Genomic DNA, 16,932 nt, shown 5'->3' with positions numbered 1-16,932 from the left:
TTGGTATCAAGGTTTTCCATCTTTAGATCCCTTAAAGCCACATCAGGACTTCATTCTAATGAGCATTTGTCCTTAACAGCTTTTTAGTACCCATAACTATTTTCTTTTTCTTTTTTGAGACTGAGTCTCACTCTGTCACCCTGGGTAGGTAGAGTGCAGTGGCATCATCATAGCTCACTGCAACCTCCAACTCCTGGGCTCAGGCAATCCTCCTGCCTCAGCCTCCTGAGTAGCTGGGACTACAGGTGTGTGCTATGATGCCCGACTAATTTTTCTATTTTTCAGTAGAGGCAGAGTCTTGCCCTTACTCAGGCTGGTCTTGAACTCCTGAATTCAAGCGATCCTCCCACCTCAGCCTCCCAGAGTGCTAGAATTATAGGCATGAGCCACTGGGCCTGGCCCCAGTACCTATACTTTAAGTCCTTCCCTAACAGTTTGAATGAAACATGAGGCTTCCCCCTCCTCTGTCATTACAACTGCAACTTCCCAATGGGATTTGCTTAATAACTGCAGTGTCCATTATGGTAATCCTTCCTAGAATTGCATCATAGGTAGAAGTTGGTGACCATGCTTCTAACAGGCATCTGGGCTCACTGACAGTGTCAAGTGCAAAGTGATCTCTAGAATGGCCAGGGCCACTGGAAAGAAGGGCCCAGAATCGTTGGGTATGCCTCAAACTATTATATTAATACTACTGACCCTGGAACAGACACTAAAAGATTCAACCACTCTTTTTCTCTAGGACTAGAGGGGCAATATAGTTGGCCAAGCCTGGGGGTCCTGAACTGAGTAGGTCCTCCAAAGCAAATACTTATAGGTGAAGGTGGGAGTTAGCATTCCAACCACAGGCTTCCAAAGAAGAAATCATGATCTATCCCGTTTCTCTTAAATTCCAGTCCAGAGACCTTAAATTCAAACATCTGTTGACAAGGACATAGGGCCTGTCTCAGGTGATATAATCAGTATGAATTGTCCTTCTCCCTACTCTTTTTTTTTTTTTTTAAAGGCACAGTCTCACTCTGTTGCCTGGGCTAGAGTGCCGTGGCGTCAGCCTAGCTCACAGCAACCTCAAACTCCTGGGCTCAAGCAATCCTTCTGCCTCAGCCTCCCGAGTAGCTGGGACTACAGGCACGCGCCACCATGCCCGGCTAATTTTTTCTATATATTTTTAGCTGTCCAGATCATTTCTTTCTATTTTTAGTAGAGACGGGGTCTCACGCTTGCTCAGGCTGTTCTCGAACTCCTGAGCTCAAATGATCCACCCACCTCAGTCTTCCAGAGTGTTAGGATTACAGGCATGAGCCACCTCATCCAGCCAGGACTGGCTCTTTCACTGGGTCCAGGAACAGGATTAGGTGAAAGTTTGAGCATTTAGTGAGTTGCTGGAAATATTTTAAGCCAGAGAACTGGAAGCGAAGTGATAGCTGAAATCTCCCTTTTATACTCCTGGGACCTCTTAGATCAAGTACTAAAGGACAGAAGCAGCCATTATCAACAAATATTTTAGAAATTCTCAGATGTATAAGAGAAGGTGGATTAGAAAACAGAATTTTATAATTTGTCTGATAGGTCCAACTTTTAAGTATGTAGCAGTAAAAAAAAAAATCACTTAATAAGCAGAAATCAAACTTGTTCTACTTGTGGTTGGGGAAAGGACAATCAATCAATGCTCTGAATATCTAACAATGCAGGGACAGTGGTTGTACCTGGGCCAAACCACTGAGTTTCATCACACACTTCTCCTTAACAAAAAGGCTACTTAGGGCTCCTTTTCTGTATAATACTGGACATAGATAAACATGTATTTCTCTGTATTCCAATTCTAGTCTTCCTTAAGCTTTAAATATGATTCCAAATATTACTCCCTCCTTTTTGCTCTCATCACCCAACATCTAGGACCTAAATGTTTTCTCACAATCCTTAGAAAAGTCTTACTTTTTTCGGTAAGCCCAACATGAGAAACTGTACTGCATCTGAGAATCAAGGGATTCCATTCCCTCCAGATCTGCTCCAGAGTATTTTTCAAAAAACTGAAGCCTAGATTGCACTTGTTAGAGAAATAAAACTATATTAGCAAGATAACCAAGTGAAAAGCAGGACAATCTGATTTAGTTTTGGATCTATTTCTTTTTCTGTGAGACTATTTTAGCTTTAAAATTTTGCCAATTCACAGTAAAATGTTAACCACAACTAAATTTTGTCAGGTACCTTAACTTTAATAATCCCTTGGTACAGTGATGACATTTAATACAATAATTATTCTACAGAAATATTAAGCACATATACATACTAACTCAGAATTTTGTTTTGCATAAAACAAAGAAAAATAGTTAGGGCCTTAGTGTGGAAATGGGGGCAGGAACAAGGAGAATATTAGACCAGTCACAAATCTCCCAAAACTCTGCCAACCTTATGACATGTAAAGACATTATTGGCTATTGGTGAAGTGACAATAGCAGAATCAGGCAGTGTCATGTATTTGCTGACCGGAAGTACAATACAGTGTTGAAGTCACAACATGACCACATTCTCTACATTAAAAGCAAAAGCAAGCTTATCTTGTACTTCGCAGTGCTGTTTCCCTCACCCTTATAGCTTCCACACAGTATAGGTAATTAGTATTCAACTGCTGAGGGCTCTGAGGAGGGCTCAGAGACCTCCCAGAAAGAGTACTTGATCAAAGCAAAGGCGCTAACCTGGCCACTGCTGTAGACAAGCTGTATCACCAGAAAGCCTTGCACGGTGTTGCATCACCAGCAGGTACAAACCTTGGAACTGCAATCAGGATTCACTCAAACACTGGAAAAGTGAGGTAAAAGTGTATTAGCTTCACATAAAGCACAGCACAAACTGTGTTCAGCACATATATAAACTTTCTCCAAATTCTTTGTGTAGCAGCCTCTTGGTTTTGAAATCGATAATGCTTTCCAAGAAAATTCAATGTTAGGAGACAAGAAAATCACTCAGGGAGAAAATATAACTAAAGAACATTTATTTATTTTTCACTAAGACTTTATCTTGAGGACATAACTAAACTGTGTTACCACCCCCCACCCCGTCCTAAAGAAGGGTTAGTACAGTGAATGTTATAAAGCAGATATGAACGAACAGTTTGAAAGATTGAAACCAACATTAACTGACAAAGAACAGCTTTCATCTAAATCATCATAAAAATGTTTAAGTAAAAAAAAAAAAGGAAAAAAGGAAAGCGGGGGGCAATGGGGGTTTCAGATTGAACAAGATCCTCACATTTTATCTAATATATTCAATCTTGGCTAGAGTGTAACAAAATGGAAACAGGATTACTATAATACAAAACTTTCACTACAGCACGCTGTACACACCTGTGTTCCAAGCCCACCCCCACCCCCTGATGCTTCCAACTCAATTATTTCCCGGCCTGCTGGGCCTGCCGACGGAGGAGCACGTAGATCTTCTCTTTAATCCAGTCTTTGTTATAAGGTTGGTATGTCTGGGTATCAGCTCGGTAACTGAGGAACAGAAAGGCAACAGGCAAAGTTACAGGGGTCAATTACAGTCATGTGCTTAAACTCCCAAATTATAACTACCCAATAATGGCACGGGTGTGCACATTTCCATAAATGAACTTAATGAAAAGTTGAAAGAGCTGCTTACATAGCTGTTGAATTTTAAGCCATATGAACTTTAGATTATCCAGTACAATCTTACAGTAGAAAAAGAAACCAACACCTAGAGCTCTTAAGTTAAATGCTCTGTAGCCAGGCACAGTGGCTTGTGCCTGTAAGCCCAGCTATTTGGGAAACTGAGGTGGGAGGATTTCTTAAGCCTAAGAGTTCAAGGCTTCAGTGAGCTATGATCGTGCTACTGCACCCCAGCCTAGAAGGGAGAAAAAAACAAAAAACAGAAACCTCAATATGTCAAGAGTATGACCAGAACCATGTGTTTTTTCTCCGACATAGTTTCTATTTTTATGATCTCTTTAGTTATTAAAAAATAAAAATCAGTACAGACTTTAGAATTGCTAAGTTTATTTTAAATCAACTAAAAATCCTTTAAAAACATACTACTGCAACAAAGATTTCTTGCTGATATTTCTCCTGTAAAGTATTAAGAGAAAGAAATCTTGTAACCTGTATCTTAAGATTTGCTTTTTAAAATAAATAATGCTAGAGGCCTATGCAGAATTATCAGAAGACAGCAAGCCCCCAAAATGTCTCTAATTAGAAAAGAAGGGCAAGGATCACAAAAACTAACACTAGCAGTAAAACTCCAATGGGATTCTGAAGGTTTTTAGAGCCCAGGACTCAAGAAAAAAAAAAAAAAGAAAGAAAGAAAGAAAACATTCCAGCTGACCTAAAACTGAAATCTAGCTAGTTAGGGAATAAATTCATTTTTGGAGGCCCAAACTAAAGCTATGGTATAAAAAAAAGCAGACAACAAGCAACCAGAGATTACACAAATATAAAGCACATCACACTATTTCAAAGCTGTGTGCACCATCTGGTGGGAACACCGCACAGTATCCAAGAGAGACCAAAGATGCAGTTTGCCTTTATGGGACCACTTAGTTTGCCGAAAAAGCCACCTTAGGGATACCCTAAAAAAACAAAATATCTGACTTATCAATTATTACCTCATTTTTAGCAAGAAGTTTCATTTTTTAACTTCTCAGCAAAAAAATTATGTATAAAATACCTATTTTAAGATGTCACCAAGTACTAGGTATTGCTTTAAGTGCCTATCTGAATTAACTCATTTTTACAACCCTGTGACATCTCTTTTGAACGAGGCTCAGAGAAGTACAGCAACTTATCCGCGAAGTGATGTTGGGCAAACAGTAGAGTTTAAACACTCCTGACTCCGTAGTCCTCACTGCTAACAACTAAGCTAGAAGCCTACATTCCAATTTTTGGCAAGGGAAATAAACTACAAAGTAGGAATGCTTTATACAATTAACATATATTCGTCCTCTAAATAATAAGATCAGAATCTGGTTTAGTAAAATTGCACAAGCTTCCCATTTTACAAACTGCTTAACCAAACAAAAAAGGAACATTTGGTTTATTACTAATGTCCTTTTGTTATGAGGAGAAATATTCTAAAAAGTGAAATAATTTTCTTTGAATATCCTTTGTCCATGCTTCTGAATTAAATAACTCTAAGATAGTCTACTTTAAGATGTGGTAGAATAGACTATAATATATACCAATACTAGAAAAGAATTACAGGAACAGAATTTCTCAGAACTATTGCATCTGGGTAGACAGGCTTATTCAGACCATCCCTCCTACCCACATTTATGCAACCAATATTTACTCAGCACTAATTATGCACCACATACTATTCTAGGCACGGGGGATACAGCAGTGAATAAAAACAAAGCTCCCTGTTCTTAGCATAAATTCTAGCAAGTAAATACATGCATTATTGGTGATTTCATACCCAGTAGTCAACCCTGTCAACACCTAGGCCTCTCAGTTCCATGAACTTCTATCCTCCAATAATCTTATCTCCTACTCTTCCTTGGCTGGATCCCTAGACCTTGTTATTACCAGCAACTTCAATCTCCCACTTTCAAGCATCTCATCCTCTAATCACTACTTCCTAATATTCCAATTTCAGCAATCCTTTGACCCGGTGTGACCTATAATTAACTGATCTACTTCTATTTCCAGCACTCCCTTCCTTTGCCACCGATTACGTATCATGAGGATTTAGTCCTTTGCTGTTCCCTCACATACACCCTCAACCTTCAGCAAAATTTTTACTATTAATAACTCTCCACCTATGCCTCACCTGTGGCCATACAGGTCAAGAAAAAAACTCACCCATTTCTCTGCTCTTTCAAGCAAAATTCTTAAAAAAAAAAAACAAACAAAAAACAAAAAACAAAACTGTCTGTATTAGCTGCCTATAATTTCTCTCTTCTCATTCTCTTAAACTCACTGAAATGTGTTAAGATTCTACTCTTGTCACTCTACCAAAACTGCTTTGGAAGTCACTAAAGACTTCCACGTGCCAAATCCAGAGGTCAATTCTCAGTCCTCATTTATTTGACCTATCAGTAATATAAAAGACTTCTACATTGGCTTCTACGGTATCAAGGCTCCTTGCCCCTCAATACTGCCCCTCCCCCACTCTCTCCTCTGCAGCCTCACAGGTTTCCTTAATGATTCCAAACTTGCCAGGCACATTCCTGCCTCAGGACTCTTACACCCTGGCCCCTGTATCTGGTCTGTTTTTCCTACAGATATCTGTATAGCTTATTCTCTTACCTAAGTCTGAAACCAAACATCACCATTTCAGCGAACCATTTCCTAGCTAAGCTAAGACTGCAATCCACCTCCCAGGTCCTCCTTATCCCTCATCCCAGCTCTATTTCCCTCTGTGGTGCTTAACTTTAACTCCTCTTACTTATGCTTAGAACATACTTGGTATGCAGTTAGCACACAAAATATATACAAGTAATCTAGAGATGGATTTAGGTACATGGGAGAATGTTTTGTAAGTTGTGTGCAAACACTATGCCATTTTATATAAGTGACCTGAGCATCTGCAAATTTTAGTAAACACAGGGACCAATCACCTAAGCATACTGAGGGGTGACTGTATGTATGTCAGACTATAAGCAGATCAACTACAGACATTACAAACTAACAGCACAATACCTGTACATCTGTGGGCCTCTTATAGTTTTCTGAGCTTACTTATATCTAAATAGTTACAATAAAAACTTTCATATTAACATATTTTGTTAAAGACTAGAATTGCATCACTTGAATGTTTTGAGTGAGCAAAGCAAACTGACTATAACTGAAACACAATGAAGAGGTACAGAAAACAAGACTCAAAAATCCTAAGGAAATGCTTGTTTTCAACAGGACCCTCTGGGGAGAGAGCAAGGTGAAGCCAGGTTACAGGCTCCAGCGGTGATGCCGGAAGTACCTGTGAGTAAGACTAGGACCTGTTTGTTTTTCACCACTGTGCCAGAAGTTTCTCTCAACTTCTAGCACAGTGCCTAGCATATTATAAGTATTTAAGTACTTGATAATTAAATATCATCTCATCACAAAGTGCTTCCATTTTCATCTGTAAAATGAACTGTACTTACATTTAGTTTCTGTTCACCAATGTTAAGAAGATTATATAAGTCTATAGTAACACTCTGTGCTCCTTGGTAGTAGTGGTAATAAGCAGATTTTTAATACAAATTATTATAACAAATATGTTAGAAAAACGTTTAATTAATAAATCTGAGAATAGAAAACATAACGGTCTAAAAAATATCATTGTAACGTACCAAAATATATGTTTACACAGGCTAGGACTATAATTACATTCAATTTCAGCCCTACATATATTTATAGTTTTTTTACGTCATGCAAAGAGAATCATCTTAGTTTTAATACAAAACTGACTGCTTTAGGACAAAGACTATAAGGGAAAAAAAATAAGGAAAAGATTATTAGGTATGGAAACAAAGAATAGGACACAAAACTTCTTAATTAGCATCCTCTCTGAATACTACTAGCAAAGGTTTTAAGATTTTCCTGTGCCTTTGGCTTTAAGTTGCCAACTTAATTTATATGTATTACACAAATTGCAAAGATCAGTGTCAGGCACACAGTGAGCTCCCAATACCATAAATCACTTCAAAGAGACAAATAAACAATAGAAAAAGACAAGATCAGAGATATGGTGGCTAATACTTACACCAGGCAGCTGAGGTCTGCCAGGTCATCGATAAAATCAAACAACTGACTGATATCATATGTGATGGAGGGACTGTTGGGATTCATTCTCTTCAGATGTTCTTCATACATTTTACAAACACCTAAGAGAGGGTGGGGAAAAACCAAGATTTTACAATCGCATGAATGTCCAGATATAAGTAGTATTATATGTTTTTTTTTTTTTTTTTTGAGACAGAGTCTCACTCTGTTGCCCGGGCTAGAGTGCCGTGGCGTCAGCCTAGCTCACAGCAACCTCAAACTCCTGGGCTCAAGCGATCCTTCTGCTTCAGCCTCCCGAGTAGCTGGGACCACAGGCATGCGCCACCATGCCCGGCTAATTTTTTCTATATAATTTTTAGTTGTCCAGCTAATTTCTTTCTATTTTTTTAGTAGAGACAGAGTCTTGCTCTTGCTCAGGCTGGTCTCGAACTCCTGACCTTGAGCGATCCCCCCACCTCAGCCTCCCAGAGTGCTAGGATTACAGGCGTGAGCCACCGCACCTGGCCACGATGCATTGTTAAGTTTGAGGAAAAGTAAAGCCCATAGCCAAATTGCTTGTATTGTTGCTGCTCCTTTTTTTTGTTTTTGAGACAGAGTCTCACTCTGTTGCCTGGGCTAGAGTGCTGTGGTGTCAGCCTAGCTCACAGCAACCTCAAACTCCTGGGCTCAAGTGATCCTCCTGCCTCAGCCTCCCAAGTAGCTGGGACTATAGGCATGTGCCACCATGCCCCGCTAATTTTTTCTATATATATACACTTTAGCTGTCCATGTAATTTCTTTCTATTTTTAGTAGAGATGGGGTCTCGCTCTTGCTCAGGCTGGTCTCGAACTCCTAAGTTCAAACAATCCGCCTGCCTTGGCCTCCCTGAGTGCTAGGATGACAGGAGTGAGCCACCTCGCCCGGCCAGTATTATATGTTAATATCATATTTCCTTTAATAAAGTTGGGCTAGGAAAAGCATTTTTGTTCTAATTACTGCCGCCAGCCAATTTTTTTTAGTTTATAAATTCACCAGAATGTTGGTAACTATTTTGTCTTAATTACAAAATAAAATGACTACTTCAAACCAATTGGAGCTAAAGAGACTTTAAAGACTTATCATCTGATGGTTCAAATAACATTGTTGGTCTTATCAGGTTTTTCAGTAACTCTTCCTGAAGCCACACAGTAAAAAATTACAAAAGTTTGCAATGAAGAAAGAGATTATCCTAACGTCTCTTTTAAGATCCTGGACTTCGGATTCAGATGGACCTAAAAGCCAGCTCTGCTTTGTATTACTTGTGAAACCTTGGGCAAATGACTCCATTCCCCAAACCTTACCTGTCAGAGAAAACAACAGTACCTCTTCATAGAGTTGTGACAATTACATGAAATAACGCATATAAAGCAATAGCACATATAACAAGCATATAAGTGCTCAAATACAATAAATGCTAGTTATCTGGAAAAAACATGTCCTATACTGTACACACAGGCCCTTTATGCACCTCTAAATTAACTTCATAAATTTCCTAATAAAAAACAATATTCAACCACAGAACTATCAAGCAACTGTCTTAGGGTTTTTTTTCTTTTGGCTTCTTGGTATCTTCTAATCTCTTAGGGTTTTTGATTGCTACCAGTACACAACACTGATCACAGACTATCACTCATGAGTTATTGAATAGAATAGAAAAGAAATAAAAACCAGGAAAATAAATTCATTGCTCATCTTAAAAAGGCATTGCCCTAAAGCCACCATCATAATTAATGGTGAAAGACTGGATGCTTTTCTGCCAAGATCAGGAAGAATATTGGACTCCTACTCTCACCTCTCTATTCAACACTGTACTGGAGTTTCTAGGCAGGATGATTAGGCAAGAAAAAGAAACAGGCAAATAGGCATTTAGATTGGAAAGGAGAAGTACAGTTATCTATATTTGTAGATGACATGATCTTGTAGACAGAAAATCCCAAAGAAATTACCAAAAAAGTAGTAGAACTAATAAATGAGTGCAGCAGGGATGCAGGGTACAGGATCAATATATGAAAATCAATTGTATTTCTATACCCTAACAATAAACAATCTGACAACAAAGCCAAGAAAACAAACTCCATTTATAACAGCATAGAAAAAGAATAAAATTCTTAAAAAGAAATTTAACAAAAGCAGAACAGGGCTTGTACACTGAAAACTACTAAATGTCACTTAAAATAAAAACCTAAATAAATGGAACGACATCCCATGTTCATGAGCTGGAAGACGGTATTAAGATGGTAATACTCCCCAAAATGACCTATAGATTCAATGCAATCCCTATCAAAATCTGTGCTGCTTTTGGAGAAACTGACAAGATGATCCTAAATTTGGCTTGGAAATACAAGAGACCCAAGATAGCCAAAATAATCTCAAAAAAGAATGAAGTCAGAGGATTCACACTTCCTGATTTCAAAACTTACGACAAAACTACTATAATCAAGATAGGGTAGAACTGGCATAAGGACAGGCATATAAAGCCACGCATGGTGGCTCATGCCTGTAATTCTAGCACTTCGGGAAGCTAAGATGGGAGGATCACTTGAGTTAGAGGTTGCAGTGAGCTATGATCACACCACTACCCTCCAGCCTGGGCAACAGAACAAGATCCTGTCCCTTAAAGGAAAAAAAAAAAAAAAAAAGGTATATATGGCATATGTAGATCAATGGAATAGAAAGGAGAGTCTAGAAATAAACCTCACATTTACGGTCAACTGCTTTTTGACAAGAGTGCCAAAACAATTCAATGGAGAAAGAACCGTCTTAGCAGTCTCCTCAACAAATGATGCTAGGATAATTGGATAGTCACATGCAAAAAAATGAAGTAGGACCCACACTCACATTAGATATAAAAATTCATTCACAATGGACCAGAGACTTGAAAGTTTGAGCTAAAAGTATAAAACTTTTAGAAGAAAATACAGGCATTAATTTTTGTGACATTGGATAAAGCAATGCCTGAGATATGACACCAAAAGCACAAATAACAAAACAGAAAATATATACATTGAACTTTATCAAAATTAAAAACTTTTGTGCTTCAAAGCACACTTATAAGTGAAAAGAAAAACCACAAACTGGGAGAAAATCTTTACAAAATACTTACCTGATAAAGGACTGGTATCCAAAATATACTAAGAACCCCTAAAATTCAACCCTAACAAATTCAATTAAAAAGATGTACAGATGGCAAATAAGCATATAAAAGATGCTCAACATTATATGTCATTAGGGAACTACAAATTTAAAAAATGAGATACCACTACATACCTACTAGAATGGCTAAAATCTAAAACTGACAAATGCTGGATATGGAGCAACAGAAACTCATTCATTGCTGGTGGGAGTGCAAAATTATACAGCCACTGCTGAAAAGTTTGGCAGTTTCTTACAAAGGTAAACAGTCTTACCATACGACCCAGCAATCACGCTCCTAGGTATTTACCCAAATGACCTGAAAACTTAGGTCCACACAAAAACCTGCACATGAATGTTTATAGCACTTTTATTCATACCTGCTAAAAACAAACAAACAAACAAACAACAGAACAGAAGTAACTAAGATGTCCTTTAATAGGTGAATGGATAACCAAACTGTGGTACATTTGTATGACTAAATATTGTTCAGTGATAAAAAGAAATGAACTATAAAGTCACGAAAAAACATGCAAGAAGCTTCAAAGCATATTATTAGGTAAAAGAAGCCAATCTGAAAAGGGTTCATACTGTGTAACTTCTACATGACATTGCAGAAAAAGCAAAAACTACAGAGACCATAAAAAGATCAGTGGTTGCCAGAGGGGAGGGAGGGAGGGAGGTATAAGTGGGGCACAGGGGATCTTCAGTAGTGAAATTATTCTTATGATATAGCAATGGTAAAATGTCATCATAAGTCAAAATCTTCAGAATGTTCAAAGAAAACAGTGAACCCTAATATAAACTATGAACTTTAGTTAGTAATATATCAATACTGTTTCACCAACTGCAACAGAAGTATCACAACAAAATGTGGTTATAGAGGAAACTGGGAGAGAGGAGGAAAGAAAGGCTATGTCGCAACTCTGTACTTTCTAATCAATTTTTCCATAAACCTAAAACTGCTCTAAAAAAATTGAAGGGGGGTTAAGGAGGAAAAGCTCTACTTTATAAACTGCTACAAGACAGAAAAATAGATTAAGAAAATTACCATTTGGCAACCAGTATGTGAGAATTGATTTGATAATTATCTTTAACATCTTTTGTTTTAGCTTTTAGTGAAAAATAAATCACCATTTCTAATTTAAATAAAGAAAAAGGAGCTATCAAGTCATGAAAAGACATGAAAGAACCTTAAATGCATATTGCTAAGTGAAAGAAGCCAGTTTAAAAAGGCTACATAATTCCAACGTTCTAGATAAAGCAAAACTATGGAGACAATAAAAAGATTAGTGGTTGCCAGGGGTTGAGGGTTGGGGTAGGAAGGGATGATTAGGTTGAGCACAGGGGATTTTTAGGGCAGGGCAGCGAAACTCTTCTGTATGATACCGTAATGCTGAACACATGACATCATACATTTGGCAAAACCCATAGAATTCTACCATGCAGAGAATGAACTCTAACGGAAAGTATGAACTTCAGTTAATAATAATAATGTCTCAGTACTAGTTCACCACTATAACAAATGTAACACATCAATGCAAGATGTTAATGATACTAGGGGAAACTGTGTATGGGCGGAGAAAGGGAGTAATATGGGAACTCCGTAGTTTCTGTTTGTCTATAAACCTAAAAATAAAGTAGAAATAAAGTATATTAATTTTAAAAAGCTAGGCTTTACTAAGATCAGCAAAGATTTTTAAAGGGTACTGCAGAATTAAAGACCAAACAAGATAATATAGGTAAGGTAAAAATCTGCGAAGGGAGCATGTACAGAAAGTGTACTTCAATGGCAGGAAAAGAATGTCAGCAGAGGAAGGGACTTGAAAAGAGATTAAGAAAAAGTACCTGTTCTTTAAAAATTACAGCAGAATTTGACAGCAGCCCAGAAGGACTAGCACAGCTACCTAGAAGCTATCTATGACTATTTATCATAAGTAGCTTTTATTCACATGTCTACCCATTGTTGGCTTTACATAGATTTTAAGTCTACCCCAGCTAGTTTTGAATCATCAACAAACTCAGAGACATGCCAAGCAGCAAAAACAAAGTTACAAAAAATATAGGAAGAAGTGAATAATGGATAATTTTATAGAACATATGTAGAGTGTGCACAACTGGTTTACTTGATGTAATGATCAAACATTAGAATGAACCCCATTTGTGACGATCCATCTGTATGCTCTCATCTAATGGTTGACTGAATAAAGAAATATTAAGGGCTAATAGCTCCCTTCAGGGTGGTGTCAGCTTATCAAATGCACAATAAATTATACTTATTGGTTCCATTTGCCTCTATTCTCTGAGCTCATTGTATTTTCTAACAGTAGTCTGATAGTCTGTAACCACATCTCAACAGTTTTAATGTTTATTTGTTTAATAAGCAGACTATGAGGTTCAGAAGGAATCCTCAGGGTCTGCTTTAACAACTCTACAGTCCTTGAGTTTAACCACAACATATAAGGCATATAAAATAATTATGTAATATAAAATAAGAAATAACATATAACAAATAAAAACATATAACAGATTTATAAAACAATAAGAAGCTTTGGAAAATCATTCATTATATACATGAGCTTAATAAAAAAAAGTAAAGGTGGCTCACGCCTATAATCCCAGCACCTTGGGAGGCTGAGGTGGGAGGGTCACTTGGGGCCAGAAGTTGGAGACCAGCCTGGGCAACACAGCAAGACCCTGTCTTTACAAAAAATTTTAAAAAATTAGCTGGGTGTGGTGGCACGTGCCTATAGTCCTAGCTACTCTGGAGGCTGAGATAGGAGGACTGCTCGAGCCCAGGAGTTCCAAGTTGCAGTAAGCTATGATTGTGCCACTGCACTCCAGCCTGGGTGACAGTGAGACCCTTTTCTCTAAAAATAAATAAATAAAATTTAAAAAGTAAAGATTTGTAGCAAGTAACAGTATATATAATTAATGTTTGAAATACTCAACAAATGTGGCCTGTCCTCAGTATCTACTTTCCCTGCTCAAATTAAGAATTCAAAAAATCTGAAGGAAAAAGCAAAACCAGTTCCTCAATGAGAGATTTTTAAAAGTGAATGTCAGGGAAAAAAAATAACTCAATGATTTCTACCCTTTGATTAGTGTTAAACTCACCTTCCATGCACTCATTCACAGATTCATAGTCGGCATAAGTTCTGCCTTCTGGCCTCTTGGTAGGCTGTACCAGCAAAATGGTGTGAGACTGCAGGAGAAAAACATGATTTCAATATAAATTTCTAACTGATAGTTGAGGAATTCATAGTATGATACAAAATCTCCATTTGTGACACAGTAATAGTCAGTTATAAACTCCTACTGCACTTAGTGCTTACGAGTACTCAGCACAAGCTGCCTTGTATTTTTTTTTTAAATCCTTTCCTCCCAAATAGATTATAAACCTGCTTAGAGTTTCTGTCTCCACTGATCACTTTCTATCTCTAGCTCTATTAAGTCCCTAAAAAAACTCAGGGTGATGAAAGAAAAGAAAAAGGGAAACACTACAATCATTGCAAGCAGCATATCAACCTATGTTCTTTTTCCAACCTTAGCATAAAAGCAAAGTCATAATTTGTCCAGGAGTTAGACTTTTGACAATATGGCATAAATCAGCAATGTAAAATTAATATATGTATATATCTATTGCCCTAAAGAATTCATTAAACTATTCACCTAGTAGATGACTTGCCTAAAAGGGCTATCTCATACCAAAATCACATAAACACAAGAATCACACAAAGTGGTTAGATGATCACACCACAAGAAATGTGAATGTGCCCGAACAACAGCAGATACACTTGTCTTCCATCTCACGCTCACTGGGGAGCATGTTTTCACTAGTAGGTGAAACTTAGGGTTTCTCAACCTTAGCACTATTACATTTTGGGCTGGATGATTTTTTGTTATGGAAATTGTCCTGTGCGTTGTAGGATGTTTAGCAGAGCAGCCCTGGCCTCTACCCACTAGATTAACACCCCTTCTCAGAAGCTGTGACTATCAAAAATGTTTCTGGACATGCCCATATGTCCCTTGGGGAGCAAAATGTAGCTGGGCTGAGAATCACTGGCCTATTAAAATTATGCCCCCAACCAATTTTTTGCCACATGTATAAGAATGACTAATTAAATGCAAGTATGATGCAACTCAACTGTAAACCCAATCCCAAGTCAAACTATTCACATATTTTCCTTGTCTTCTGCTATGCTAGTATTTTTCAGCCAAAAAAACAAAAAATAAAAATCTCTTAATGACAGGACATCATTTGAAATGAGAATTTTTAACCATCAACAAACTGTAACAGAACTAGCCAAAACCTAGACTTTCTGAATAAACAATGACACCATATGCAAGGCAAAGAGTTATCATACTGCTCCCTACCTATCAAGAACTGAGTCACTTCGACTAGACCAAATGTTTGAGAGGATTTAAGATAAAAATAGAACTTGGTGACAAGAGATAGAGGGTAACTCTCACCTGTGTGTGACCTGAACACAGTTAAAGCCTTTATAAGTGACCAAAAGCAAGAGAAAGCATAATGTCGTTATACAGTTTTTATAAGCCAGCCACTCAAAAAAAGCAGTTTCAGCGAGTCATCTGTTGAGAAAAAAACTTTATAGAAACCACACTAGCATTTTTGCAACAGAGCTTGCCCTACACTAGCAATACCAGTTGCCACTATATTAATTTTATTCTTATTCTAATGAAATTTTTTTCCTCCCATCCTTCCCTGTCTCTAATGAAAATTAAAAGACTAATTTATTTGTAAGTGTAACATACAGAAATGGCTACACAGCATGTTGCTTTTTATATCTAGTCTTAAAATGAAACTGAGGGCAAAGTTTACTATTTTCAATACTTACTGCTGAAAGACAAGGATTAAAAAACACTAAGAACACAACATGACTAAATTTTAAAAACTGTAGTCAAAACAGTTATTTTTAAGTGGCAGTGCTTTCCTGTTATTAATTTTTTAATGATCATTAATGCCTCCCAAATCAGTTTTGGTCACTTCTCACTGGAAGACCCCCTGGTCAGATTGTAAGGGAGTCAGACCCTGAACTGGGCCTGTTTTTTCAGCCTCCAGCTCCCAAGAATATAAATAAGGGTAAGAACAGGATTGAGAGCTGAGGGAAACACCAATGAGGCACCGGGGGGGGGTCTTTAAAAAGGAGGGGGGAGAAGGTACAAAGTGGTGAAAAACGGCAGAGCACAGCACAGTAAAACCAAAAAGAATAGCTGAGAAGGCACACTACAAGCAAATACGGCCCCTTGGGGACCGCATGCTAGGTACAGTAAGTTCAATCTGTCAGATTCGACACAAGGTTTGTTAGACATCCCTTGGCCATTGTTCCTACAGTAGGCTAGAGCGTTTGGAGGGAAAAAGCACCGTCCCCACACCTCCCTCCATCAAGCGGCAATCGGGAGAAAGCGCATCCTCAGGCCGACTGCACACCTAGCCCGAGTCAGCAGGCGGGCGCGCAATCGTAGGGCGGACCCGGGCTCCGGGGCCTAGAGTCAGGCCCGGCGTTTCCGCGGCGGGAAGGAGGATTGACCCACGCGCTGGAGCGGCGGGAAGCAGCACGCTCGCGCCGCATGGAGTTGGGGATAGGAAAACGTAAGGGGCTAAGGGCGCCCTGGAGGCTGGGAGCTCGGGTAGCCACTGAGGCCCTTTCTCACCATCGCGCCAAATTCTCTTCGCTGCAGCCGCTACCGACACCGCCGCCGCTACACGAGCTTCGCCCGCAACGCCGCCAACAGCCAATCCCCGCGAGAGGAGCCGCCGGAAGTCGTCGGAAGCGCAACGCGAAAGATCGCTGTGGACCATAGAGACGCACTCGCTTCCGGCAGCTAGAGGAGCTACTGACTCTGTTTCAGCCATCTTGGGTAAGGGCAATAAGCTAGGTAAGGGACATTTTCGGAGCTTTAGAAAGGATCGTTTTTTTTCAAGACGCTTTCTTCCGTACCTTCGTTATTGCATACACGGCTAACGTGATCACTGTTATAGACAGTGACGCCAATCATCTTTCATTGGCCCTAGTCAAAAATGGCGGCCGTATAAGTATCCTG

At 38.6% G+C, this 16,932-nt stretch overlaps 1 protein-coding gene across 1 annotated transcript; it reads right to left on the bottom strand.

The window, feature by feature from the left end:
• Positions 1-2,975: 2,975 nt before the first annotated feature.
• Positions 2,976-16,663, bottom strand: ERH (ERH mRNA splicing and mitosis factor). Its single transcript, XM_045564889.1, has 4 exons — positions 16,543-16,663; positions 13,984-14,071; positions 7,696-7,816; positions 2,976-3,491 (listed from the first exon to the last, which is right to left on the bottom strand). The coding sequence occupies exons 1-4, from the start codon at positions 16,543-16,545 to the stop codon at positions 3,389-3,391; spliced, it is 315 nt and encodes a 104-aa protein (XP_045420845.1). The 5' UTR covers positions 16,546-16,663; the 3' UTR covers positions 2,976-3,388.
• Positions 16,664-16,932: the final 269 nt, after the last annotated feature.

The sequence above is a fragment of the Lemur catta genome, chromosome 1 (genome assembly GCF_020740605.2).
Source record: "Lemur catta isolate mLemCat1 chromosome 1, mLemCat1.pri, whole genome shotgun sequence".
Lineage (NCBI taxonomy): Eukaryota > Metazoa > Chordata > Mammalia > Primates > Lemuridae > Lemur > Lemur catta.
This window is presented reverse-complemented; position numbering and strand designations above follow the sequence as displayed.